This window comes from Zasmidium cellare, assembly GCF_010093935.1.
Source record: "Zasmidium cellare ATCC 36951 unplaced genomic scaffold M409scaffold_9, whole genome shotgun sequence".
Classification (NCBI taxonomy): Eukaryota; Fungi; Ascomycota; class Dothideomycetes; order Mycosphaerellales; family Mycosphaerellaceae; genus Zasmidium; species Zasmidium cellare.
Window position 1 is genome coordinate 10668 of NW_022986953.1, and position 27069 is coordinate 37736.

Sequence of the window (27069 nt, forward strand, 5' to 3'; positions counted from 1 at the left end):
CCACGGCAAGTAGGAGCGCTAGTCCCAATCAGGCAGTCCGTCGCCTCCTCGCGGTAACAATCTGACTACGCAGAACGAACATTGATGACTTAGATTTTGGAGAAATTACTACAGGAATACGTCGACTGTGGTCTAGAGTCATGCTTTCTCCTGTCGCTTGACCACGCCAACCACCACTACGAACTCTGTTACATTTGCTCTGGAGAAGGACCTCACTTCCTCTTGACTGGCTTTTGACATGAGTGCAGGATAAGACAAACGCTATACCTCACTCTGTGCTGAAGTGGTTCGCTCCGGCTTCGTAGAAGATGATGGCGCGGCCATCTCGAACCGCAGCCCCACCATGGCCGCCTTCGCCTGGCGGTCTGATCAGGTTGCGGGCATCTGCCGCCCTGATGGTGTTGATACAAGCCGCCTTGTCAGTCATCTTCTTCTCGATCTCTGCCATGTACGTATGGAAGAGGTAGTAGCAACTATGGTTTCGTCGAGTAGGTGGACTCTGCATTCATTCAGAATCGGAGTGGCCATGTCGTTTGTTTGTCCCAGTAGATGACATGGCAGCAGCAGTGGTGCGGGATCAAGCCCGCGAGTCGCAGAGAAAGGAGCATGATGAGGAGTTTTGGCTTGTCGACGCTGTTCAAGGCTTTCTGGTCAGTCTCGTACTGCTGGCCAAGCGTCTCCTTCTTGGTGAGTGGGTAGTATCGAATCCACAGAACCCTAGATACTTCTGAACTAGAACGACTTTACTGCCAAAGCCAATGTAGATGATTACGATTTTGTTGCTCTCGACGAGTGTCAGACTAACAAGTGTCTTGAGGATGGTACAGTAGGCGTCAGTCAGCATTTGACGGAACTTTGGACAGCAGTGAAGGGACCGTGGGAGCAGTTCCTTCTCGCTCTCAAAGGGGTTTAGAAACCCGTAAAGGCCGCAAGCCCGAGTGTGTCTCATTTCCCATACCATACATCCAAGAGACAGCTTTCGACGATCCTCCCAGGTGTTGGCATTCAGGGGTTGCCATCTCCGAAACCCGGGTAGTGTGCAGATTCGAATGCTTGGCTCTGCCTCGCTCTTGATACGGTCTTGCCTCCGCGATCTTGAGGTCGGTGTCGTGCTCTTCTAAGGACATCTCCGAAAATGCATTACCTATCGTCATCTTGCTCGCCGAGTGAGAATTAATCTCCTTCTCAGTATCGCGAAAGGCTTTAAGGTAATAGGGAAATTCACCGTCCGCGAATTGCAGACGAACTCTCTTGACTTTCATCCGTGCCATATTCTGGGTGTAGGCGACCTCGACTCCTTCGGTGTTGGCGTACGTCGAAGTATAGTCTTGCGAAAGCACTATATCGTCGAACAGGATAGCACTCCTGTTCATCGCCTTCTAGGGTGCTCCTTGGTCGCCGCTACGCCGCTACTATAGCAGCATCTAGTAGTTCCATACCTGAGTCGCTGCACACTGTAACTTGTTGCGGCTATTTGGGTAATGCGTCTCGAAGATCGGATCGCCACCAAATTTTGCTTCGCTGGAGACGCCCTCCAAGTTTGGCGCCGCAGACTCGGCCTTCGAGATCTTGAGCTTCCTCGGCGTTGCAGTTCGGGCAGAGCGACGCTCTGGATCTATCCTTGGGCTCTGGCGATGTCCTTGACTATCGATCTTGTTGTACATGAGAGCTTTCGTGGGCCAGACGTTACACTTTCCGAGCGGGCCTTCACCTGGAAATTGATAAGAATAGCGTGATTGGTAACGTTGGAGCTATGGTAGCTAAGTTCTCGCGGGCAAATCGCACGCTGATCTCCTCGCCCATAGGAGATGCCGGCTGCTTACGCCTGCCGTACCGGAAGACATTGTAATCAGGGCCAGTGACAAGGCTTCGCTCATCGCATGTCTTCTGGACTAGTCCAGCTGGCACTGCGACAAGATGAGGAGTTTCCACGGGGCTCGCGGTGCCTGAATGTCGATGATTCGAGACAGCGGTGTTGCCGGTCGTCATGACCATCTTTCCCATTCCGGGTGCATCTGCAACAATGCCGCCACCACGCTTGGTCTCCTTGTCCGGTGTCCAGACGAGGCTGGTCATTTGGCCGAGCACCTTCACAGGTTGACCATTGCCCTGAGTCGGCATGGACCAGTCATCTAGAATGCTGCAGCCAGGGATCAGTTGGCTACGTGCGTGTCTGACCGTGTTGAGATTGGAGTATCTGGGGCTTACGTTGTTTGTGCCGCTGCGGAGCTCGTCGAACCCTTGCTGTGTCATCTACTGTACCTGACTGAGCTCATCTTCCTCGTTCAACTTGGCCGTCGCAGCGCGATGATCTGGCATAGCTCCCATGCGCTCCAAAGCCTCGCAATCCTCATGTGCCATGGCATATGTTGACTCGGGCATCTGTGGTCCCTCAACTCGATCACTTTTACCCATTACCTCACCCAAGAGATTATCTCCAACCAACGCCGATGTTGTGCGAGTATGAGGATTGTGTTGTTGCGGAGCAGCAACAGTGGCGGTGCGATGCCCAGGTGCTGAACCGAACGGCGATTTTGTTCGAATGTCAATGCTGGGGGCCAAGGTAGCAACAGTGCCGCTGGTGGGACTTGTGTTGCTGCACAGCAGCTGTGATGCTGACGACAGGTGTGGTGAGCGACAGTACTAGAAAGTGGAAGACCATGCGAACTGGATGGATGATCGCTACCTTGATAGCATGCTGTGGAAAGGTAGGAGGAACTAATCAGAGGAACCTGATCTTTTATAAAACGTTCATCTGCCACGAGAAAAGACTTTCAACATCCATTACCTCGTCTTCGGACGTTCAGCGTCACCAAGAGCCTTTCTCAGCCTCGCGAGGCCACGACCAATATTCCTACCTTATGCGGACCTGATTGCTCTCGAGGCGAAGATTGATATGAGTTAACACCTCGTCTTCGCGACTTCTTCAGACAACCGAGATGGCACCGCATCTACCCACAGCGATGTGGACGACCGAGAAAGCCTCAGTTGCTATTCCCATCAGAAGACGCCGACCTCAGAAGAATGAAGCAAGAGGCACACCAAATCCTCAGTGAACCCTAGGGACACGATGAAGAACACATAACCCACTTAGACAGGCAGCTGAGCTACACAAACATGAGCTCATGGCAATGCAGACGAAGTTTCGCCATGCCACCCAAAGCGCAAAGAGCACGTTGCTTCTAGAGGCTGTGATGAAGAAGCGCGGTCGAAGGTGAAGCGGCTCAAGGACGTCACGGCCATCTCTTACCGCCAATCTCAGCTCATTTGACCTATCCCGCTCTCTGGACATTGTCTATCCGACATTTGCACGCTGTGAGATGGCCGACTCATCGCAGCATCTTCTCCTACAGTCAGGGGTGGCACCTAGGCTGAAATTTCGCAGTACCCTTCAAAGTCAAAGCAGACACAGTTTTCGAAAACATTCAAGGTAGCGATTTATTTATCCTCGTCGGCTTCATCAACTGGTGAGGCTTGGGAGGTTCTGGTCCTCTCCTCCTCTGCCGCGCGACGACATTCTCGAGCGGTACTTTGACGGAATTCGCTATCAGCTGCAGGAATCCGTTTCAAAACAAATGAAACTGACCAATACAGCTGGCACAGATTCTACCAATTCGAAGCCGCCTTTCCCAATGGCACCAGCTTGTCTTCAAGGCCCAACATCTCTTCTCGTAACTTGGAGTTGTAAGAAGGGCCTTTCAAAAGCTTCTGCGTCTCATGTCTTCGCTTTCAATCGTGCATGTCACCTAGACCGTGAGACTTAAGCATCCATCTCTCACGCCACCACAAAGACCAACGTTGCTCGAACTCCATTTGAACTTCGCCATCGCACACTTAACTATGACGAAGAACACCTTCGCTTTGGCAGCCGTCCTTCCACTTCTGGCATCATCAGCCGCCGCCCAGAATGTCAAGTGTCAGACTTCAATGGGCACCGTTTCGGTCAAGAATGCGCCCACGTAGACAGTAACAAGCACAAATACTATCTATACTACCCAGCTTCTGGTCAAGGCACCCACGACCACCGTCTACAACGGAACAGTGTCAACGGGCTATCGCTACATTACATTGACCGCCACTACGACGCTGCCCACAACAACGGATACCTCCACGGTCTGGCCAACGTCAACTAGCTTCCGCAACGTCTGGGATACGCTCAACAACAACAACTACAAGTGGATCCTGGCCAACCCACATGCTGGCATCGAAGTCCGGGCCGTCACCACCGGCAAGCAGGGCGTGCAGAAACTCCTTGCTGCTGCCTATCCCACCAAGGTCGTCTGCACCAAAGTCATTCCGTTTACGAGCAACAAGACCGCCTACACGACGCTGCCCGTGTCTCCCCAAACCATTGTGGTCACGACCAAGCGTATCACATCTCTCTCCACTCTGACCGAAACATCGACGATCATTCCAGACCGTGTTACCTCAAGTGAGACCGATACTTCCACCTCGACTGTCCAAACTACTACCACCACCACTCAAACAAACACCGAGACCGCCCCAACCACCACGACCGAGATCGCACCCGGCCAAACCTTCTGGAGTGCTTGCAGCAACCCAAATGGCCTAAACACCCGCAACTTCTTCGGCCCTGATTTCAATAGCGGCGGCGTCGGATACTACGCACCCAACGTCTCCAACAATGGCCCAGGCGTCGCTTCCAACTTCCAGATCGTTGCTGATGGCGCCTCCTCCGCCGAACAGTGCTGTATCGCCTGCCAGAACCTGTACAATTGCGAGAATTTCATCTTCAGACAACAGTTCAAGAACTGCTTCTTGCTGAACCACAAAGGATCCACCTGCTCGAACCCATCGCAACATCCCAACTTCATTCTCAGCAAGAAGATCCCCTCAAGCGGATCCACCCTCGATGGATACACCGTGGGCAACGGTAACTGCGGTTACACTTGGAGCGGGAACAGCGATGGAAGCGTTTTCCGGGTTGATGGTGCTTAATCGGCTCATCATGGCTTTTCGTATGTCGTCCTTTACGTTGCTTGGAATAGCATAGCCAGCGCGACAATTCCAAATTTGACTCTTCAATGCTCTCGATTCTTTGCGTGATGAACAGCCACATACGATGCCGATTCAAACGTTGAACCCCATGAACTAACCCAGTGCAATGCAAAGCCTTATTTCGTTTCATCGTGCAGTCCCAGCTAAAGACATCGACAAATCCAACCAACTCAACAGCCCTTGGCTTCCCCCTGTCTCAGTACTTGCTGAATAACACGGCACCGGTATCGTAGTGACCTCGCAAGACCCCTTTAATGTCGTCCGGGTACACTAGGCTGACCAATGGAGGAGTGTTGGAGCCCAGGAAGGTATGTGTTCCATCGCCATCTGGCGAACAATTCCAACCGGTACTAGAGTAGGCAGACAAGGCATAGTACATTTTGTCGCAATCAATCTCGTTCCGGAAGTTGACGTTGACATGGCAGTCAAATTTGTCGAAGAGGAACTTGTTCCTTGCCTGGCATTCCCGGGGGTCCATGGCGCTTTTCAATTGTTGCCACTGGAGTGGCGTCTGGAGTAGATAGTGCCGTAGTTAAGGCCGTCAGGGAAGAGGAAGCAGCCAGGATCGTAGAGCACTGCATATTGGTGGTTGGCAGCTTGCGGGTGAGGTTGGGGGGATTGGAGGCTGATTGTAGGCTGAATTCACCCATTGCGTTGTGTACTGGTCGAGGTTGTTCCGGCTTGTTGTTGCCGTTAATCTTTATATCCTTTCAAATGTGGGCATATTGTTCACAGGAGACTGAGCGCACTTCATGAATGTAGCCCGCTTATGTTGATTCACCCGGTGGTTCGCTAGGATGCGGATACATATCGCAGCCTCACGGCCTTGTGCTCGCGGGCGACAACTTTGTCAGAAACGAGTCCATCGTTCGCACGCACGCTTGGCCGTATAGGCTCGAGGAAATGCCACGCGTAATCGAAATGGTCTTCCGTCTCACGGTAGAGTGTACCGCCAAGTTGCTGAAACACTGCATGTAGCGACCAGCCCGTACGTGAGCCGACGAGGCTGGTCCGCCCAGGAAACGGCGAAGGAGAAGTCGAAGTCCGGATGTCAATACAAGCGATCGCTAGGGGTATCAATTTGAGTCCTTGGGCATGAGTAATCCATCAATGAATGAGATAATTCGTTGCTCAGAATGTCGCACGCTCAGCCAATCCGAGGAATTCGATATTCTTCTGGATGAAAGTTCCAGATAAAGCCCGGGGAGGACAGGTATATTGTCAATATAATGATGGCACGCAACGCGGTAGCGAATGCGTTGTATCATCGGACGACGAGCACATGTTGGACGCGAATTCTGAAGTCTTCGAAGAGGGATCCTACCGCTTGATTGAACGCTGGATCTGCAGCAACGATGCATTACGAGAAGTTCTCCACTCGAGGTAAGGTTGTCTATCAAACATCCTCTACAATCTATGGTGTGTCTCTATCTTCGTAGCTCTATCGCTAACGGGGGTATATGTCAATCAATTGCAATGATGTGTTTAGGCAATCAAATCTGGGACTCCGATCAAGCAGCGACCTTCTCATCGTCAGACGAGCCGCCCTTCTCATTGTAGCCTTCAGCGTCACCCTCCTCGACGTAATCCTCTCCAACCTCACGGATACCGAGCGTGTGGGCCATGGTCTTCATCTCCTGGTAATCAAGTCGGGGCATCTCATTGGCAACAGTGAAGGCCCACTTCTTCTCGGCATGCGCTTTGGCGAAGATCAGGTCGATCTCCTCAAGATGTCTGCCGGCGGTTTCTGGGTCTAGATCATGTTATGTCAGCAATTCGTTCTGAATAATTCAGACATTTTTTAAAACTCACAGAAGAACCAAGCAACGGGAATAGCCAGCATGTTGACAAGGGCAAAGAAGAGGTACATGCCCCACGGGCTGGCATCGGCGAACACCGGCGTGAACATGACGACGGCGAAGTTGCAGATCCAGTTGGTGCAGGTTGAGGCAGCAGCGGCGGCAGTACGGGTGCGCAGAGGGTTGATCTCTGGAGGGTAGATCCAAGGCAATGGGAGGATAGTGAAGGCGAAGAAGGCAATGAAGAGGTAGATGCCGACCGCCGCACCCTTGGCATTTTCCGTGGTCGGATCGATCAGACATGCCATGGTGATGATGAAGGACAATCCTTGACCCAGAAAGCCGACGAGGAAGAGCTTGCGACGACCGACCTTCTCAATCATGAAGAAGGACGGAATAGTGAAGAGAGCGTAGACAGTAGCAAACACGCCTCCCAAAACGAGGGAGAGGCGATGCCCCAGGCCAATCGTTTGTTCGAAGAGCAGCGTGCTGTAGTAGATTGCGGCATTGCAACCCGTGAATTGCTGGAAAAACTGCGTGCTCGATCCAATGAGCATACGCTGGAACTCTTGCGTCTTGCCAGTGGTGAAGAGATAGCTGAAACCATTGCTGTTGCCAGAAGACTTGACATCGGCTTTGATGAGGTTGAGATCGGTGAGCACACGCTCATCATCCTCGTTGGTGTCGTGGAGAGCGGCAAGGACCTTGCACGCTTCGACCTCGTAGCCTTTCTTGACGAGCCAGCGTGGAGATTCAGGCAAGACGGACATGCCAATGCACATGATGACGGCAAAGACGATCTGAAAGGCCACAGGGAACCTCCATTGGACGGAGCTGTCGACGTAGCTGAGGCCGAAATCGATCCAGTAGGCGACAAAGGTTCCAACAGCGATGACCGCGCCCTCCAAGCAGACCAGCAGTCCTCGGTTCTTTGCCTGGGAAGTCTCCGACTGCCAAACGGGGATCGTCGCGGTGTTCATGCCATTACCGATTCCAGAAATGACTCGTCCCACGATGAACTGTCCCATCGCCCAGTTGCCCTTGAAGCAAGCCGTGGAGATGATGGCGCCGACAATGAGAATGATACCGCCAGCCAGGCAAAGACGAGTACGGCCGATCTTCTCACCGACCGCGAGAGTAAAGATGGCACCGAAGAAGCATCCGATTTCGTAGCAGGCAGTGACGGCGCCACGAATAACAGAGACATGTTGCTGGTAGGAAGGGCTGGAGCCGTCGGGGATGGCGGTTGCCGGGAACTCTGAGTTGAACTCCTGGCCTGAGATGAGGCCCGACATGAGGCCCTGATCGTAGCCGAAGAGAGAGAAGCCCATGACGGACGTGATGGTGATGGCTGTGCGCAGCCTCTGGCCCGTGAGGCCTGCGGTGCTCGCCCACATGGTGATGGAGCAGCGCGGAGATCGGTGTATGGAGACGGGGGAGATCAGTGTCTGGAGAAGGGGCTGCGCAGGGAAAGTAGAGAACTGCTGGAGGAGGAGAAGGAGGAGCTCGTGGAGAGTGGGAAATGGGAGAAAAAGAGGATACTTAATTGTTATCGTCGGTACCCACCATTGCACCCAGCTGAATTGCGCCGGTGCACGAACGACCAGGTGTTGAGTGCGCAGAGGTCAAAAAGTGTGCAAAGAAGTGGATATGGGGCGATGTCATTATGGAGCCACCCACACGCCCGCCCACGCCCCAACTCTCCAACTCTCGTCGCCCGGAGAGGAAAGACGGAGGAAGACGGAGGAAGCCGGGGAGGCTGGTCGGTTCGGCAGCAGCCTGGGCCAATCACAGGGGTCACATAAGCGACGCAAGATTTGCTTGGCGGCGGCTTATCTCGCCCCGACCTCGTCTTCACCCGCTTCTCTCACATGCGAGCCTTGGCGCCGTCTCCACCCTGACGTCGTGTCTGAAAATGCGTGCCCTCGCTGCTGCTGAAGAGGAAATTTGGCCCTTCCTTCGCCGGTCGCCATCGACGCCGGCCCATCGCCGTCTGCCAACACAACACACACGGAGCCAATCGGTGGCAATATTGCCCTCTGCATCGCTTCCACCTGCAGCGCGTGGTCGCCATGTTGAACTTCGGCCCGGCGAACGTGATCATCGTTATGTCGACGACGATGGGACCTGCACACGTGCTGTTAGCAGTGAAAAGGCACGAGCTAGGACGGGCTCAATCCGTCTCCGCGAGTGTGGCAAGACACCTCAAGCATGGACAAGAACGCTTGACCTCTAGCGAGTCTTGGATATGATCCATGTTCTGCTTCCCAGGGCCTGCACTTATCTGTTCGTCGACGATTCAGGCTGCGAGCCCCAGCAGGAAGCTGCCCTCGCCTTTACTCATTTCTTCAGGGCAAGCAGTCAATGACTGAAGCAGCATAGTTGTATTGGTCGACTTTATACTTCGCAGTCCATGAAGAGGCTGCCAACGACTCGAAAGCCCCGATTGACCACTCTCACAATTCGGTAGCCAGACTGCATGCCACGAAGCTGAGCAAACCGGCCTTGACACCCTCGAGGCCGCATGGCAATCGTGTACGCGAATTCAGCATTCATGATGGGTTCCAGTCGTCGCTACTCCCGCCGCAGCGTAGTCATGAAGGCGTTCATAGGACATTGCGAGTTTGGCGACCTCCCAGCCCAGCATGACCTGGTGACTGACGCCGCCATGGCCTTCACGGAGGAAACATGCCCCAACCTGGTTATTGAAATACGGTCCTCGGTTTTCCTTACTCAAAGGCCAACCAACAACAGCTCTATTGACTCCAGGACCCTCACCACTCGGCATCAGACACACCAAGATCTCAACTGACAGGGCAGCCATGAGCAACCAGTGGTTCATCAACGGCGCCTTGTTACCGAGCAGCAGTGTCGTTCGGAGGCCATCAGACTACGTACCTTTTCAAAGCTTCAGTGCAGTTGGCGATCCGACATTTACAGGAGGTTCTGCGTATCCATACGTAAGCGGCACCAATATATGGTATGGCCCATATGGCGCTTTCGGTAGCACAAGACCAAGCGGTGTGGGATACAATCAAAACTACGACTATGCCAGTGGACGAGGTTTCTACCCGACTTCAAACCAAGTTTGGTGAGGCTGGTGACCTTGGTTCTGTGGCTTGGGAGCGGTTTGGGCAAGTTCCCACTGCGTAGCATTGAGTTCTCACGTTTATTATTTGTCTCTTGAAATCTCTTTTCTTCAAGCTCTTCTTGCTCATCTGTTCTTCGGCTGCATTGTCATATGGCCGTAGAATCCTAGCCTCGACTTTGTGCATGTATCTCTTGAGCTCAGAGATTTAAGATCGAGATGCCTTAAAAAAGTCGAGATTCCTACGCTCTAGGGCAGGATCGGGATCCCACGGGAAAGCTAAGGCGATTTTGAATATCGATGCCTCTGCGCGACTAAGACACGATCTGGTAGGCTGATTTGGCGGATGTCAGGTCCAAGAAGAGGATCAAATACGAATTCTGCTTTTCGGTTCTGTCTGAGGTCATGGTCAGGAAATTGCCCACCGCCCATTTGGGGGTTGCAGTGGAAACGCTCTGACAATGCAATATACGAACTTTTTGGGCAGCAGTGTGATCCGACTCGTACCAAACCTTGACACATGAAGTTGTGACTCTCTGTTCAGTTCAAATACTGCAGGTTTGCTGAGTCCTCTGCCCGGCGTCTAGGGGCCTCTCGCTATTGAGATATTGGGTGCCGGCGAACTATTGCCCTCACGAGCATGATACTGCGTTCTGGTTTCTGGTATGTTATCCATCTCCAACACAACCTTCTCAACACCATTCACGATGATAGACTTTTCAGTCATGCTCCCAGACCTTGATATCGAAGGGCCTTCTTCTCCAGCCGCCAGCAACGGCTCTTGATCCAGCGCAGCATCATCCGCAATGTCGGATGTCCTGGCACGATAGTTCTTCTGCCGTTTCAGCGCCGGTATCAATCGCTTCAGGGGTCGATGCTTTTGATCGAACGCATCGCTTTCATCAATGATTTCCTCGCCGATGATCTCTTCCAAGACATCCTCAAGCGTGACGATTCCGATGGCTCCAGTCCCTTCTCCAGGCGATTTCGAGATGAGAACCATATGACTCTTGCCTTCCTGGAAGTAATTGAGAATGTCGAGACAAGTCGTAGAAGCTTTCGTCTCTGGGAGCGCGACGAGATCGAACTCTTGTACTTGCTTACGCTCGGCCGGGTTGTATCCAATGAGGCGTCGTACCAACAGCATTCCGGTAAAGGTTTCAGGATCGTCGGCCGAATGGATGGGTATTCGGGAGTAGCCTTGATCGAGGATATGTTTGATAACTCCCTCATCTACCACTGTATCTGTCGACATTGTGAAGACATGTTCGATGCTTGTCATGATGCTCGTCAACGGCTTGTCTTTAAGATCCAGTGTACTCGAGATGATGGTAGCTTCATCCTCGATCAATTGCTTTGCCGTCTTGTGTAGCTCGATCAATGTTTTCAGCCCTGACTTCTTATACATGGTCCCGTGAGCCTCTTCGCCGAGCACCCTATCCAAGAGCTTCGCCGCAGGCCATGCAACGGGCGACAGCACGACCATAAGACATAGGACCAGCGGCGCGGTCCATGCTCCAATGGACAGTCCATATCGCACACAGATGGCTTGGGGGACGATCTCTCCAAATATCACTGCCTCGTCGATCAGCTTCGTAATTGTTAACAAGTCTAGATAAGACCTACCAATCATGACAGTACTGCCTACGATGGCCACTAACCCGCCACCACCAAAGCTCTTGTGCAGGACGATTGGTAAGGTCTCGTTGGTGATGACATTGCAAAGCAGCAATGTGACCAGAACCCAGTGCTTGCCTTTGTTGAGAAGCCATAGCACTCGTGATGCGTACCTCTTCTCGTTCGTGTCGCCCGAAGATGCAGCGACCTTGAGGTAAGTCTCATCTTGGCTCATCAGTGCTATTGTGAGACCAGCGAAGAGTCCACCCAGTAGGACCAGCCCAGTTGCTACTCCCGCATAGTACCATCTTGGAACCTGTTCATCACCAGCCCGTCGGACCAACGACGGCTCGATAAACCCTTGCGCTGAGAATGCTGGTATGGCCGAAGCGAGGCAAGCGCGGACCGATATGAGCAGCAGCAATAGGACGCCGCCCTGGACACTTCTTCCTGGACTAGAGAATGGGGCTAGTGGCAGATATGCTTCGGTCGTCGACATCGATTTGGGCACCGTGGTGCTGCAGAGCGTGGATGCCACGAGGGCGTTGAAGAGGCATTTTTGGGCAAGTAAGCAGTAGGTTTGTAGATGTACTGCAGCCGAAAATCCCGCAGGTGGAGACTGCGCGACTTCTTGACCTTGGTAGAAGGATTCGCTAGCATTGGAGTGAGCGCCCCCCATCCGCCGCTCCTCAATGATGAGCACAGCGCAATTTGACCTGGCTAGCAATACCAAAGTGTCTGTATTTACGTTACTACATACTGGCTTTGGCTTGGCCTGCTCGCTCGACTGTGCCAACAAAAGCATGTGAAGCAAAGTTTGGCCAATATTGTATTGGCATGATGAGTCCTGGAAATCATAGACTTGTGGACCTCCTCATCCCATCAGCCGTGGAGCCCTTGACCCAGTCTCAACCTTCAGCACAATGCTGTGTTGCTTATCCGTCAACCAACAGAATGGCCAGCTCGTAGCCAGCTGCAAAGGGCAATGAAAACGTCCCGGCTTGACCGCCAGCACTGTTGAGTTGAAGTGTCGTTATACTGCTCGATTCGCCTCCTCGACTTTTCAGATTGTTGATCCTCGTCGACGACGGTGCCGACATGCGCACCAGCGTCGCGCCTGTAGCCTTGCTGCCATTCACGACAACTGCAACGCTGCTCTTCGATCCACCATAGCTAACAACTTTGAGAATCGTGCGAGAGCCAGACTTCGATGCAGCCCAGTAGTACGGGTCGAACCCGCCTCCAGATGCAGCCACTGAGAGGGCACCGTCCTTGCCGTAGTAGGTGCTGAAGAGCTTTTGGACGTAGTAGCTCATAGTAAGAAGAACTTCGTCTGCGGTCTGCTTGATGACCGCAACGGTATCAGGCGCTTCGTCGTAGCTCTTGATCAAAGCACCATAGCTGGTTCCCTTTACAACATCGGAATTGCGTTCGCAGCCGAGCAGGAATATTGCTTCCGCCAGCGCCATTCCGAACGTCTGAGCCCCGGTTTGCCCGGTATTGTTGCCTGAGTTGGTGACAGCATACTCCGCCACGAACAAGGGAATAGAACGTGGCTTGTGATCAAAAGCGTTGAACAGAGATTTGAAATATGACTCGTTTCCATATGGGTGGAGATCGACAGCCACTCCGCTAGGCGGTGTCCATTCAACTGTGGAGATGTAATTCACGTTCGGATACCTGGGCGAGAGGGCTTGGTAGAAAGCGTTGAACCGGTAGTTGACGTAGCTGTTGTAGCCATTGTTGAGGAAGTCTTCGTTGCCAATTTCCACATAAGGAACTTTGAACGGAGCTGAACGTCCGTGTTGAGCTCGAAGGGCACCAAATTTTGTCGACGTATCGCCCTGCTCGTCTGTCAGGTACTGGCTCGGAGTTGCAGAAACCCACCTACCGTGAGAAACTCCATTTCATCAAGGGCAAGCTGCACGTAGGGAGAAAGATCAGCCTGGGTAATCGTTGCGCCGTTCAAGTAAAGGCCACCCCAGACTCCCAAGACCTACGCAGCAGTCAGACATTTCAGCTCAACCTGGCCATATAGCCGTCCTCATAGCTTACGACATCCAGGTTCATGTCTTCTGCCCACTGCATCAACTCGACCAGACCAAGCCCGTTCGTCTGTGTAGAGCCCCACGTGCCTGGAAACCCAGGACGATTCTCCAAAGGTCCCACAGTCTGCGTCCAGTTGAGAAAGTATGGCGGTGCATTACCCTCCAGATTGTTCCCACCGGGAAGACGTAGGTATGCTTGGTTCATATCACTTAACGCCATTGCCAGATCTTCACGCAATCCATTCGCGCGGTTGTTGAAGGTCTGTTTGAAAGCGCTGATAAGGTTGACATAAATGCTTTGTCCTGCGAGCTTGCTGCCATCGAAAGAAAAGCACAGGGTGTTGTTGGCATTTGGTGCGCTGGAGCTCGGGTTGAAGACGTCGGTATAGTATTGTTTCCAGCCTTGGGCGGATGTCTGAGAGATGGAGGTATTGACGGCAGAAAATCTTTGGCCGTTGAGAGTGCTCTGGAAATATGTGGTCATGTTCCCAGTGTATGTGCCACGAAAGTAAAAGTCGGCAATGTATCGTTTTGTGCTGTCCACACTGAAGCCATAGTAGCCGTCGTTGCAGAACCCAACTTGGCCCGTGGCACCTCTTGGGACCGACACTTTCATGTGGGATGCAAGAGCTGAGGACAGCTTTGGCGTAGACGAGTCGATGTTGAACGAAACGCCAGATCCCACGGCTGACCAATATCGTGTTGTGGGCGTCAGACTGGGACTGCCGGTCTGGCCATTGCCGTCTTGTGTCCCTTGAAAGGCACGATTGCGAATCAATTCTCCGTACATGCCGCCATCACCGGAGTGATAGATGTCCTGGAGCAATGCGTAAGCAACACAATCTACCAACTGTAATCTAGTACTAACCTCGAAGAACAGCCCATACAGAAGCGGACTGGACGCATTTTCAGGGGATGAGGCGACAGAAAGTGTCAATGATACTGTCTCATTTGCCAAGGCAACGAGGCCGAAGATGGTCGAGGATAGATGCATGGCTTCTTGATGAGATTGCGCAGTACCATTGTCAGTCCGGCCATCATAATCTTATACGACTCTCAAAGGCTGCGGAGAAGGCAGTGAAAGCCATTAGTTGTTGCGGGGAAGCGTAGAGCGTAGAGACGAGGCTGTCCCATGGGGAAGACGAGAGTCGCAAGGTCTTGCAACACTGTCGGAGCATTTTTCCAGCGACATAGCCCGAGGACAGATGAGCTGAACAGGTGTGAAGGGACGAGGCGCAACAGGGCGAAGTTAATGGAAGACTGGATCATCTGGTCGCATGCATGGCCGGCTTTGAAAGCATGTGATTGGCGCTTGTCCGCAACCCAAAAAGCATGGCGACGATCTTTCAAGCACGGCCTTCGCGGTATTGGAGTTTTCACCACCGAAAGGTGATGCATGAGAGCCCAAGAGTCGTGACGACTGCAAAAAGACTGACTAGGAGGCATGATCAGAAGGCATTCGTCTATACCAGCGTGCTATCGATGCAGAATCTTTGGTACCAAGCAATACAATCACTGATGACCTTGAACACGATAGCAATCTGTCGCCCCACGATCAAATGGCGTCCAGCCCGTCGTCCCGGTTTGCGAATCGCGCATAGATAGCCCGAGGAGGCCAGGCGGGAGGCACATAGACGCCTTCGCGTTCGTGGCAACCACTCCCCAGAGTCTCCCCTAAATTTCGACCTGGCAGGGTGACCTCGGCGGTTGTGTTTGGTGGAATTTCCACGCGCATCCAGAAAGTCCTTGCTGAGTTCTCTTTAACCGCCCCAGCCTTGCCACGGCGTATCTCCCAGCGCACTCGACAGGTTCCATATGCGCTGAGATAAGACCCTTCAGCCCAGTCCAGACCGCCGCCGGGGATGGGCTGGACTGCAAACTTCGACCAGCCAGGCTCGAGAGGAGAAAGACCGATTATGTTACGGTGCATCCATGAGCCGACAGAACCGAGAGCGTAGTGGTTGAAGCTGGTCATCTCACCCGGATTCCCTTGTCCTGACGGCAGCATGCTGTCCCAGCGCTCCCACATTGTCGTGGCTCCCATAGTCACTGGATACAGCCATGACGGACAATCGCGGTTGAGGAGCATCCGATAGAATATGTTCGAGAGCCCGCACTTGGTCATTGCGTGGCCAAGGTATGGGGTGCCTGCGAAACCCGTGGCAATTCGAAAGCGACTACGTCGACGGACGAGGTAGTCCAGTCGCTCTGCAGCTTTGTCCACCTGTTGAGGGGTATCGTGAAGCGAGAAGCACAATGCAAGCGCGTACGCTGTCTGGGTATCTGCAGCGAGTCTCCCAGCAGGAGTAATGTACTCCTCATGGAAAGCTTGCTGTAACCTCGCACATTCTGCCCGCCACCTCGAGGATTCATCGTCAAGCCGCAATGCCTCACATACTTGGCCCATAAGTTGATGGACATGGACAAGAAAGGCGTCTGATACCAAAACAGGGTCAGTAGTCGAATCACCCGGGTCATCAGGAGGAGATTGCGGGTCAAGCCAGTCACCAAGTTTCCAGTCGGAGGTGTAGTCCCAGAGGCCATTGGAGCGGCGTGTAATGCATTGTATCCACGCCGTCATGCTGTCATGGTGACGAGCGAGAAGTTCTCTGTCGCCGAATGCCGTATACATGGCCCAGGGTAGCATAACCGCAACATCTCCCCAAATTGCATGCGGCTCACTGTCGAGTCCGGGCATAACATTGGGCACCGTCAGTGCGACGACCCCCTGAGATTGGGTTTGCTCTGCTGCAACATCTTTCAACCAAGATGTGAGCATCCCGGCCGTGTCGAAGAGATAGTTGGCAGTATCAGCAAAGACGTTGATATCGCCTGTCCAGCCCAGTCGCTCGTCGCGCTGCGGACAGTCTGTTGGAATGCTCAAAAAATTGCTCCGCATCGACCAGACAATGTTTTGGTGCAATTTGTTGAGCAAGTCATTCGAGCATTTAAACTCACCAGTCCGCTCCAAAGCAGTATGGATGGCTATTCCGGTGACAGCACTAGTTGGGACATTTCCAGGCCAGCCATCGATTTGAACATAACGAAACCCGTGAAACGTGAATTTCGGCTCCCATAGGATAGACTTGCGCGCCGGGATGATCAAGGTGTCGGTTGCTTGCGCTTGGCGGAGCGGACGAGTTCCAAGTTCATCGTTCTCCAAGACTTCTGCATGCCGCAGGACGATTTCACAAGGCGTGGAGGAGTGAATCCTAACGCGGACCCACCCAGCGAAGTTCTGCCCGAAGTCAAGTACAGTCTTGCCGGACGGGGTCTTGATGATTGATGTGACATTTAATTCTTTCATCCTCCGAACAGGAGCTCCATCGGGCGCCGTGAGAGTTTTGGGAGCTGGACTGCTTCGGACAGACTGCCAGAGATCTGCGGTTGGGACAGTGATGCGAGCATCGTAGATTTCACCATCGTAGAGGCTTGCACTACAATGAGGCCCATAGCTCCATTGCCAGCCCTGGCTTTCTGTTCCATAAGTTTCGCATGTTCCGTCGATGTAGTGGATGAGCAGCTGTGCGACCAGACCAACTGAGTGGCCGTATATGTTCTTGCGGCCGCCGTTGAAACCAATCCTGCCACAATACCAGCCCTCTGCAACGGTGACTTCGACCAAATTCGAATCTCTGGTCTTCACAAGCTCCGTAACATCGTAGGTCTGGTAAAGCAAACGGTGACGGTAGCTTGTCCATCCAGGGGCCAGGACTTGATCGGAGACTCCAACTCCATTGATGCGCGCATCGTAGATGCCGTGGGCAGACGCATACAGCCGCGCAGACGTTACTGACGACTTGCATCGAAAGCTCGAATGGAATACAATCGGCCGTTCGGGAACAAGGTCGCCAACGGGCTCGATCAAGGAGCACTTCCACTCGTTCGAATTCAAGATGCCTGTTTCGATAATCACCCAATTGGACCAGGGTGACGGTCCTTGCTTTTCCGCGCCAACAACTCTCACGCGCACACTGCATCTTTCACAAGAGCGAAGTGCTCGGAATGGCCAGCGCACAAGCCTCGATTGGGGCGATTCAGTGCTGGTTGAGCTCGTCTGACCATTAGACCATCGTATCTCCAATGTACAGGCCACCTGCTTCCAGTCCGGCTCCCCTTGGTCGAATCGCCATGAAAGGCGAGGCTGGCTTTCGCCGATCCCGATTGAGTCGGGAGCGTGATGCTCGGCATGCAAGTCAGTAGGACGAATCATCTTGAGACTACCCTTTTCGAGTTCCAGCGTCCAGTTTGCCGCCAATATACCCAAGACCCTCTCGGTGCAATTATGAGCGTCGGTACAATGTTGTCTGCAGGTTCCACTAACTTGCCGTCCCCGCAAAGCGCATGCACCGCTGATCTGAAAGTTTGGCTCAGCTCGTAGCCACTGGGGAAGCCTTCGGGCCAATGCAGTCCAGATTTCAGTACGACCAAACGTTGACTGGGATATATGTAGCAGCTTTGTGGGCATCCTTTTCAGCAATATACCAGTTTCTTCACAGCCAGGATCCGCCTACGCATTGAGCAGACATGCGTCTTCCACCAAAGCTTTACCAGGTCCTTGTGGGCGTGTTCGCCTCGCTAGGTTCATTTCTCTACGGATATGACCTGACCATTGTCGCAGAGGGTACTTCAATAGCGAGCGAGAGGGTGGTACTTTCGTTGACAAGATGCAGTCGTTTCCAGCCAGTGCTTCATTGACAAGTTCAACCCTTCCACGGCCAAACTTAGCTTGGTGGCGTCTATGTTGACTGCTGGGGCTTTCTTCGGCGCAGCAATTGCAGGATTCATATCCGAGCGATTCGGGCGCAGGTGGACAATTGTTACTGGAGGACTCATCTTCTGCCTCGGCGGTGCGCTGCAGACGGGTGCAGAGAACTATGCAATGGTTATTGCAGGTCGCTTCGTTGCAGGTTTAGCGTAAGTGTGGCATCCATTCGCAGCGAGCATGTATGCTAACAAATTGTGCCTTGCCCCAGGATTGGTGTTCTGGTCATGATCGTGCCACTCTATCAAGCAGAACTTGTGCATCCCGACATTCGCGGTTTCGTGACCGGTCTGGTTCAATTCATGCTTGGAGTTGGCGGTGTCGTCGGCTCTTGGCTCAGCTACGGGACATTTGTGTCTTTCACGGACAGCCGCCAGTGGCGCATTCCCTTCGGCGTCCAGATCGTCCCAGCGGCCATCATTGCGTCCATGATCTTCCTGTTCCCGGAGTCACCGCGATATTTGATCGCCAAAGGCAAGAGCGACGAAGGATTGAAGACACTTGCCAGGCTGCATGCCAATGGAAACATCGCCGATCCCTTTATGCTGGCTGAGTACGATCAAATCCAGACTCAGGTCACCTTTGAGAGGGAGCGTGAGGCCAAGAGCCTGAAGGAACTGTTCTCGACCAAATCCAGCTTCCGCCGGGTCATGCTGGCGTGTGGCATCCAGGCAGCGACTCAGATGACCGGTGTTTCCGCGATCCAGTACTACAGTACCACTATCTTCGTGAGTGTCGTGTAGCCTTTGGTTGGAGTGGCACTGACATGGACGGGCGTAGAGCCAAATTGGCATCCAGGATCGTGAGACGCTCAAGTGACAAGCCGTTAACTCAATTATCGGCCTCCTTGGTGAGGTGGCTGTCATGTTGGTCGTGGACCGCATTGGCCGTCGCTCATTGATCATTGCGGGCAATCTCGGCATGTGTGTGACTTTTATCGTTAGTACGATACTGCTGGCAGAGTTCCCGCCAGCATCATCCAACACCGGGGCTCATTGGGGGTTCATCGCCATGACGTGGGTCTTCAACTTCGTCTTCGCGAGCATGGGCTCCCTTTCCTGGATCCTGCCGGCCGAGATCTTCGACACCAAGACCCGGTCGTACGGAGTGGCCCTTGCGACCATGATCTCGTTCGCGTTCAAGTAAGTACTATGCAGCCTTACAACGGGTGGAAATGTCTGGGCTAATGCAGCCTCGCAGTACCATGATCGGGCAGGTCACGAATGTCGGCATGAAAAGCGTGGGCTGGCGATTCTACCTGCTGTTTGTCATCGGCAACTTCACCAACGCCCTCTTCTTCTGGGCATTTCTGCAGGAGACGAAGAAGCTGCCGCTGGAGGAGATGGAGAGCCTCTTCAGCAAATCGCCGCTCTTTGTCGGGTGGAGAGACATGGCGGCGTATCGCGAGCCCGCCAGTCTGGCCGCCATGGCCCAAACGCACTACACCATTTGGCCTGGCAGAACTTGCGAGACGCTCAACAGCAATCCTTGAATCTGGCCTCGATCAAAGACCTCGACTTGATAGGCTCCTAATCGAAGAGGTCCACATGGCTGCCGTTGTTGGAATTTCCCATGCAAAGACCCGGAAGAACGATGAGTATATATCTTTGTTGGCATTTATCTAATCTAATCTTGATCTACATCTACATCTCCTCCCACATCAACTATGGCCTCTCCACTGCAAAGATCTACCAATATCCCTTTGTTACACTTCCGCTCCGTCTTCACTCAGATTTTCCTCATCTCGGCTACCGCGTTCTGCACCGTTGGCTCTTTCAATGCTCTCCAGGGCTTGGGGGGAGCTGGCCAGGAGACACCATACGTCGCGAATGCCGCGACCGCCATCAACTTTGGCCTGCTGGGGGTCGTCTGCATCCTTGCTGGGCCCGTCGTCAACCTACTCGACATTCGCTGGTCGCTTTTCCTCGGCACTTGCGGTGATCCCATCTTCGGCGCCGCCGTCTACTGCAACACACGCTACGGCATACAGTGGTTTTTGATCTTTGCCGCCGTTGTGCGTGGTGCATGCAGCGGACTGTTCTGGGCGGCCGAAGGATCAGTCATCATTGCCTACCCTCGCGATCAGCATCGAGGGAAAAGCATCACCTTATGGGTCTTTGCGAAAGAGCTTGGATCGGTTGCCTCGTCTGCAATCAATCTTGGACTGTCGGCTCGGGACGACAAACCCGGTCATGTGGGATACCCAGTCTACTATGCAACCATCACAATCATATGCTGTGGCATACCGCTTGCGTTGCTCATGTCACCGACCCACAAGGTCCGTCACCGCGACGGCACGAAACTTGACGCCAGCAATGCGGGCAAATATGGACTGGAATACCGCCGGCTCGGAAATTTACTGCGCAAGAAAGAAGTGCTACTTCTTGTCCCGTACGCCTGGTTTGCTTACTTTTACTACTCCTTCTCGCACACATTTGTCGCCAAGCGTTTCACAGTACGTGCACGAGCTCTTACCTCGCTGCTCACATCTTTGGCATCCATACTTGGCTCAGCCATCATTGCAGTCTTGTCCGACTCACGCTTGTCATCCAAAGCACCACTCGCCCTCCTCACCACCCTGGTCTTGTCACTCTGCGGCGGGGGTTGGATCTACTTTGCCTACATTGCCATCACATCCGATTCGAAGCACAAGCTGGACTGGGCCGGTCCTGGATACGCAAAGCAAGCCATGGCAGTGGCGATCATCTTCATGGTCATGCAAGCAGCTCAAACTTACCTCTACTGGTCAGCTGCGACGTTCAGCACATCAGTGCGGGATCGATTTCACATGGCAGGCGTGGTCAGAGGAGTGGAGTCACTCGGGCAGTGCGTTGCTTACGGCGTTAATTCGTCCAGCACGAAGCCGACCATCAGCGTAGGACTGAATTTAGGTTTCTATGTTCTGGGTGCAGTCTCGCTTACGGTCTTGCTCTGGCGAGAGTCGAAGCACGACAAGGCTGACCGCGCCATCTCAGGAAGCAACATGCGGGAAAGCGTCGAAAAGTGCAACAAACCATTTTGTGACAGCCACCGCCTTCACCCTAGGATCACTCATCGCGCAGATGTAGATCGAACGGCCTCTTGATGGTGCCTTTGCTGGATGCACAGATGCCAGCGCGATGTGTTTGGGCATAGACGCGGCTTCACCACCAAATTGGGATTTTTCCGAACTTCGAGCAATTCTTCTGACTTCTGGAACAAGCACGCCATGGGTCCCAGAAGCCACGGCTGGAATTGCCCATCTTCAATTCCTGCAACAAACTTGCTTTTGTTGCCACGACATCATGCTAGCGACTAGCCTAACCTTTACACCGCTTCTTCACTACTGTTGCTTCCTCCACCCTCGCAATGACTTCATTCGGTTAGTCGCCAAATGTTGGTGTATTTTGTACACAGATCGGGGCCTGGAACTTAAGTGCTCGGCCCATAGCGGATGCCCTCATGCAGAGGATGCGTTGAAACAATGAATTCAACTTCTCCCGCTCGCAAGTGCTTCGGAAGCGGTAGAAACGCGCCGCAAATGGGAAAGACAAAATGGGGGTTTCCCGATAACTTCTGCAGAACCGCTCGATCCACGGGTGGCGTCTCTTGTTCTGGTCAAGAAGCCTTAACTTTGCAGCCATCGCGGTAACTTCCATCAGCCATTTACTACTTTGGCCATGAACCGTAGGAAGGAAGGCGGTTCGCCAGCCTTGTGACATCTTGGGCGCAGCCATTCAGAATTCTGCTGATTCAACCACATACGTTGACCTCGCCCATTGGACCACGCCTCTCAAGCGATGATGGTATTCGGCCCCGATGGCGGCAGTCTATCCACCCTCGAGAAAAGCAATTAAGTGTGTGGAGACAGGCTGACACGACATGCTCGACCATGCTCATCCTTGACGAGATCGATCTCGGCGAGAAAATTAGGGTATTCGGACGCATTACATCGACAGATACCATGCGAGGAGTGATGTCGAAGAGCGCCATCGTAGGGCGCCTTCGATTGCAGCATAAATAGAAAGGTATGGCTCCCGCATATCCTCTTCTCTCTTTCACCAGACAACTGACCTCAGAAGAGATTTCATACCTTGTTGTGCATTGCCGAACCTGACGCAGCCATGAAGTCCTTCGTGGCCTTGACTGCCTTTGCTGGCTACGCAGCCGCATATCCATTCGTACTGGAAGAACTCGTCGGCCGCGACGATAACAGCTACGGGCGTGGCACGTATGGCAGTGGTTGCGGTAACCAAGGCCCTGGCAATGGTGGATACACTTGGCCTGGAGACAAGGGTGCCTGTGGCTGGAGTGGTATGCATCCCACGTTGAAAATTATACGGTCTCGTCGCCTCTGCAAGACACTGATGTAAATGCAGGCTACCAATGTCCCACGCCAAAGTACAACTCCTCCGCACAGGCAATCAGTCAAAAGCGAGGCAACTGCGGCGCCGGCAATCCTTGCACCACGTTCAATGCCCAGGATCAGCTCGTTAGCACTACCGGCAACAATGTGTTCAAGGCGCCTACAAGCAACCAGATTCGTGGGCCATGCCCAGGTCTGAACGCCGCCGCCAACCACGGCTATCTCAGCCGGTCAGGTGAGGAAAGCAGTATCGACAACGCTCACGCTCATGTACTTATTTTGACAAAGGTGTTACAAACAACCAAGAAACTATCGATGGCTTGTTCAAAGCATACGGCATGAGCGCGGACATTGCTGGCGCTCTAGCCCAGCTAAGTATTGAGCAATTCGGCGATCCAGTCACCCAGCAGTGGTCCATCGGAGGCCCAGCCCAACGGCGGCGTTCCTCAAAACACGCTGACCAATGTCGGCATCTCCTACAGTCACAACAACTACGAGTCAGATGCCTCGCAGACTCGCTGCGACGCGGCCTTGCTCAGGGGTGATGCTCACAGCCTTGTCGTCTCTCGCTTCACCGAAACCTACGTCAACCGTCTTGTCATTGGTCGTGGTGCTACGCCAGGCAACAAGCGTGATGCAGGATACACACTGGACAGCTTTACCCAGGATTATACTTGCAAGTCGCAGTGGTCTATCGACAAGAACCCGATCTATGTGTCGAACCCTATCTATGTGTCGAACCCTCTCGCCGGTTTCATTGCTGCACTAGCGGCTTACAACTGGCAGTCTTCCCGAGAACATTACTCCTGCCATGCCCTTGTGTATTGGGCATTGTGCTAACTATACTGCAAGTCATCCTCAACTTCATGAGCAACCACAGCGCAGACAATACCCAAGGATGGCTCTCACCAAGCGTGTACAAATCCTTCTTTGCCATCCAAGGCGAATACCCAAATCTCCGCTGGGCCAAGGGCCAGGAGCGTATCCCCAACAACTGGTACCGCCGTCCTTCTCTGACGCCATACAACAACGCCCTTCTTGTCGCAGACCTGCTCACCCAATACGCCGCCTATCCGGAGTCGGCTCGTCTTAGATGCAACAACAGCCGAGTTGGCACTTATACCCAAGGCAACGCAGCCAGTGCTTTGTCAGAACTGACCACCGCTGGTCTGATTGGCTTCATTCCTGCAGCTGGTACTCCCGTCTCGCAGCTTAGTGGCTGCCCTGGCAACTTGTACGCACCCAAGGGGCAGGATCAGCTTTACTAGGCGAGCAGACTGGCCTGAACTGGAATGGTGAAACGACTGAACGACTGTGACAAACTGGTATGAAGGCTGTGGAAATTGCGTGGACATTCTGTAATACATGGGAGCTTTCAAAAGACCGGCTCACTCGTATACGGGTTCACGAGGTGAAGATGTACTTACATCGGTATGCTCGAGGAACACATATACCTGAAAGTGATTTCTGAGGGATCTTTGTGATGCCAAGCATCCTACTTGCGATGTTGACCTTTCGAATTGCGACTGGCCATGAACTGGCTCTCGAGACGAGAAGTTGCTTGACAGTGACTGACCTGCAGGGGGACCAAGCCACCGACGATGTGGGCGCTAACAGTGTAGTTGTCGACGAATTTCAGGATTCCAACATCGTGGCCCAGCAGCAAGGGATGTCGAACAGGTCAATTCGAGCATGAACTCCTCGTCCTGTCAAAGAGCGTGACAAGGCTTCTAGACTCTGCACACGTGGCCCCCATGGCCTGGCGTGGCGTTAACCCGACAGGCTGGTCTGCCAAGTCCTGCAAACTTCCATACGTCCGGTATCTCAGGTACTACAACCAGGCTCGTACCAGTCGTACTACTAATAACTATTCCTCCCAGAAGCGACTTGGTTCGGACGTTAGAGCATACCATAGTATCAGTGAAGACGGTGAACTGCAAAGTGGCAAGCAAGCTTGGTAAGTCCCTCGCTACTCTGTTCTCGCCGATGACGAACCTGCACATGCCGTATGACATTCATGTCTCCGGAGCTGGTCTCGTGTTGCTTGAAAAGACAGTTCGAACATGTTGCGCGTTCCCCCGACTCGAGCAGCTCTCCAGCTAACTGCTTTCGCTCGGCTCTTTCAAATCCGCCTGGACGGTATGATCGCGCGAGCAAAACAAATAGCTAATCTATTCGATCCAATCGAAGGGCGAGGGCTATCGGACGGCAGGCACATGAGATCATTTGGTTGCGCCACGCCCTCGGTTCTCCACAATCTCGAGGTCGATCCCCATGGGGCCAGACCCCAGATGCAGCCGCGATTCGACTCCGGAGTCAGATCTGCTTCGTTTGACTTCAGCCAACCTCCTCGTTTTGCCCAGCTCCGTGATAGCTCGTCACGGTGTCGCGGGGCTTCTCAGACATATAGAGATCGGGAGCAACGGGGCAAGGAAGCATCGCTTCGATTTCATCAATTCCCTTTGCAGTTCACGAGAAACCGCCATTGTCGTCGCCCAGTGTCTGTGTCGCAACTATGGGGAGCATCAATAATGGAAACGGGAGCGCGATGAAAGATGTGGAGAGGGGAAGTTTCAATGGCGATGGAGCCAGCCACGAGGAGAAGCTGCGAAATGCCTTGACCAACACCATGACGCTTTCTCCGGAGCTCTTCGAGAAGATCTACCTCTCTCCCAAGGGAAATACCAAGGGCGACTTGAGGAAGACATTCGCCAATCCGGTGGGTATCGAAGAGAGCCGGCATTCCGGCATCTCACATTCGAGACATTAGCTGACCATGCCTTCACGTCTTGTAGACCCCAATCGCCATTACTGGTTTCGTGGTTGGACTTCTTCCTCTATCCTGCGAATTCAGTGCGTTGAGCAAGCCAGGTCGCTTTTGCTGTTACTGACTCTTCCAAATAGTGGGCTGGCGCGGTTCTGGAGGCACTTTCGCAACCCAAACTACAACCGCCAGTGTCTTCTTCGGCGGCGTCCTCTTGACCTTTGGCGGCATTGGTGAATTCTTCTTGGGCAACAGTTTTCCCTGTCTCGTCTTCTTCGCTTATGGCGCCCATTTCTTCACTTACGCTTGTGCATTCATCCCATGGTTTGGTTCCGTCGCCTGGAATGCGGCATCTACCCCTGGAAACGATTATTCTCCTGGACCGACGTTTGCAGCTGGATTTGGTGAGCTCAATCTAAGCATCAGACGTGAGTTTTAGAGTGGTGACATGTGGTGACAGGGTTCTACCCACTCGCACTCGCCATGCTTTCATTTATCTTCCTGATTTGCTCCTTGAGGACCAATCTTGTCTTCGTCATGATCTTTGTCTGCGCGACCATGGGCTTCGGTTTCGCAGCCGGGTCGTTGTGGGCGACAGCTCAAGGATCGGCTGCCTATGGAAACACCTTGTTGATCGGATGTGGAGCTTGCTTCTTCGCGGCAGACATGCTAGGATGGTACCTCCTGCTCGCCATCATGTAAGTTCATTGACCATTGCGTTGCCGGCATTTAGGACTTCTCTGACTTGGAAACACAGGATCGCCGTGATGGAGCTTCCCGTCGGACTTGGCGACTTGTTCACTTGAGAGGTGCACTTGTTAATGTGGGGGTGATATTGCAGCATGGAAAACCGTTGCTCCTGTTGTGGCTATATACTTGTCTCTCCTTGGAAGATTCGCCCAGCTCGCAGCACCGAAGCATCGAGGCTTACTACGCTGTCGTCCCTTTGCTCTGTATCTGCAAAGCACACGGTCGCTGGCGGTGATTTGAAAGCCCGCCAGGCCTCGCGCTTACACAGCCTTGCATCGTACACCGAATTCGGAAGGTACACAGCGAGTGTTGGTCCGGCCTTATTGAGTATCTCTATGAATGTGTATATCAGTTCAAACTATTCGAAACATTCTTCATCGTTCTCAATCCACACCGGCAATCACATCGACGAGTCTTTGTTAGCTGCATGACTTTCCATGGCGACCAGATCGTTTCGATCAACTCTTGACCTGTCGCAGTCGGCTCTGCCTTCTGCCTGTATCACACAACCTGCATTTCCATCTCCGCTGATAATGTCTCTGGAGGGCGATTACCCTAGAACGAGGACTTGGACATCGATGCGGATGTGGGGCAGCAGATGGAGCGACCAGAACCCACAATCCGCAAAACAGCCATCAATAATGGCCCATCACTGAAGCTGCCATCGAGCAATGCGAAGCTCACCGCAGCGATCAAGGTCCCGAACTCGACAGGACACTGCACCATATGGCGCTGTCCAAGGCTTTGCTCCGGCAGAAGGCCAGTCGAACCGATCGTCGAGTGGGTGAGATTCCAGATGTCCTGGTAACATGAGGTGAGGGTTATTGGAAGGTAAATTGTCTGGAAAGATTGGAAAATGTGGCTAGAGAATGGA

At 53.2% G+C, this 27069-nt stretch overlaps 10 protein-coding genes across 10 annotated transcripts; 5 read left to right on the forward strand and 5 right to left on the reverse strand.

The window, feature by feature from the left end:
* Positions 1 to 268: 268 nt before the first annotated feature.
* M409DRAFT_19920 (uncharacterized protein) lies at positions 269 to 2361 on the reverse strand (the record flags this gene model as incomplete). The annotated part of the gene is made up of 5 exons (XM_033805152.1): positions 269 to 473; positions 1078 to 1379; positions 1440 to 1711; positions 1824 to 2140; positions 2258 to 2361. The coding sequence occupies 5 exons, from the start codon at positions 2359 to 2361 to the stop codon at positions 269 to 271; spliced, it is 1200 nt and encodes a 399-aa protein (XP_033670394.1).
* Positions 2362 to 3840: 1479 nt separating this feature from the next.
* On the forward strand, positions 3841 to 4959 carry M409DRAFT_52047 (uncharacterized protein; the record flags this gene model as incomplete). The annotated part of the gene is made up of 2 exons (XM_033811972.1): positions 3841 to 3942; positions 4000 to 4959. 2 exons carry the CDS (start codon positions 3841 to 3843, stop codon positions 4957 to 4959), a joined length of 1062 nt encoding a protein of 353 aa, XP_033670395.1.
* Positions 4960 to 6530: 1571 nt separating this feature from the next.
* On the reverse strand, positions 6531 to 8215 carry M409DRAFT_36077 (uncharacterized protein; the record flags this gene model as incomplete). Its single annotated transcript, XM_033810498.1, has 2 exons — positions 6531 to 6772; positions 6832 to 8215. The coding sequence occupies 2 exons, from the start codon at positions 8213 to 8215 to the stop codon at positions 6531 to 6533; spliced, it is 1626 nt and encodes a 541-aa protein (XP_033670396.1).
* A 2616-nt stretch (positions 8216 to 10831) lies between these two features.
* On the reverse strand, positions 10832 to 11803 carry M409DRAFT_33320 (uncharacterized protein; the record flags this gene model as incomplete). The annotated part of the gene is made up of 2 exons (XM_033810287.1): positions 10832 to 11481; positions 11533 to 11803. Coding segments are annotated over 2 exons (921 nt in total), but the record flags the coding sequence as incomplete, so codon positions are not given.
* A 655-nt stretch (positions 11804 to 12458) lies between these two features.
* Positions 12459 to 14565, reverse strand: M409DRAFT_36072 (glycoside hydrolase family 51 protein; the record flags this gene model as incomplete). Its single annotated transcript, XM_033810497.1, has 4 exons — positions 12459 to 13367; positions 13415 to 13519; positions 13579 to 14388; positions 14440 to 14565. 4 exons carry the CDS (start codon positions 14563 to 14565, stop codon positions 12459 to 12461), a joined length of 1950 nt encoding a protein of 649 aa, XP_033670398.1.
* A 561-nt stretch (positions 14566 to 15126) lies between these two features.
* Positions 15127 to 17784, reverse strand: M409DRAFT_64630 (glycoside hydrolase family 78 protein; the record flags this gene model as incomplete). The annotated part of the gene is made up of 2 exons (XM_033816158.1): positions 15127 to 15320; positions 15351 to 17784. 2 exons carry the CDS (start codon positions 17782 to 17784, stop codon positions 15127 to 15129), a joined length of 2628 nt encoding a protein of 875 aa, XP_033670399.1.
* A 314-nt stretch (positions 17785 to 18098) lies between these two features.
* Positions 18099 to 19828, forward strand: M409DRAFT_64631 (uncharacterized protein; the record flags this gene model as incomplete). The annotated part of the gene is made up of 5 exons (XM_033816159.1): positions 18099 to 18195; positions 18245 to 18488; positions 18548 to 19064; positions 19192 to 19478; positions 19537 to 19828. The coding sequence occupies 5 exons, from the start codon at positions 18099 to 18101 to the stop codon at positions 19826 to 19828; spliced, it is 1437 nt and encodes a 478-aa protein (XP_033670400.1).
* Positions 19829 to 20002: 174 nt separating this feature from the next.
* On the forward strand, positions 20003 to 21404 carry M409DRAFT_64632 (uncharacterized protein; the record flags this gene model as incomplete). Its single annotated transcript, XM_033816160.1, has 2 exons — positions 20003 to 21242; positions 21364 to 21404. 2 exons carry the CDS (start codon positions 20003 to 20005, stop codon positions 21402 to 21404), a joined length of 1281 nt encoding a protein of 426 aa, XP_033670401.1.
* Positions 21405 to 22439: 1035 nt separating this feature from the next.
* Positions 22440 to 23949, forward strand: M409DRAFT_19927 (uncharacterized protein; the record flags this gene model as incomplete). Its single annotated transcript, XM_033805153.1, has 5 exons — positions 22440 to 22629; positions 22695 to 22916; positions 22970 to 23093; positions 23164 to 23432; positions 23534 to 23949. 5 exons carry the CDS (start codon positions 22440 to 22442, stop codon positions 23947 to 23949), a joined length of 1221 nt encoding a protein of 406 aa, XP_033670402.1.
* A 1247-nt stretch (positions 23950 to 25196) lies between these two features.
* Positions 25197 to 26251, forward strand: M409DRAFT_64633 (uncharacterized protein; the record flags this gene model as incomplete). The annotated part of the gene is made up of 5 exons (XM_033816161.1): positions 25197 to 25400; positions 25477 to 25534; positions 25586 to 25849; positions 25906 to 26143; positions 26203 to 26251. 5 exons carry the CDS (start codon positions 25197 to 25199, stop codon positions 26249 to 26251), a joined length of 813 nt encoding a protein of 270 aa, XP_033670403.1.
* Positions 26252 to 27069: the final 818 nt, after the last annotated feature.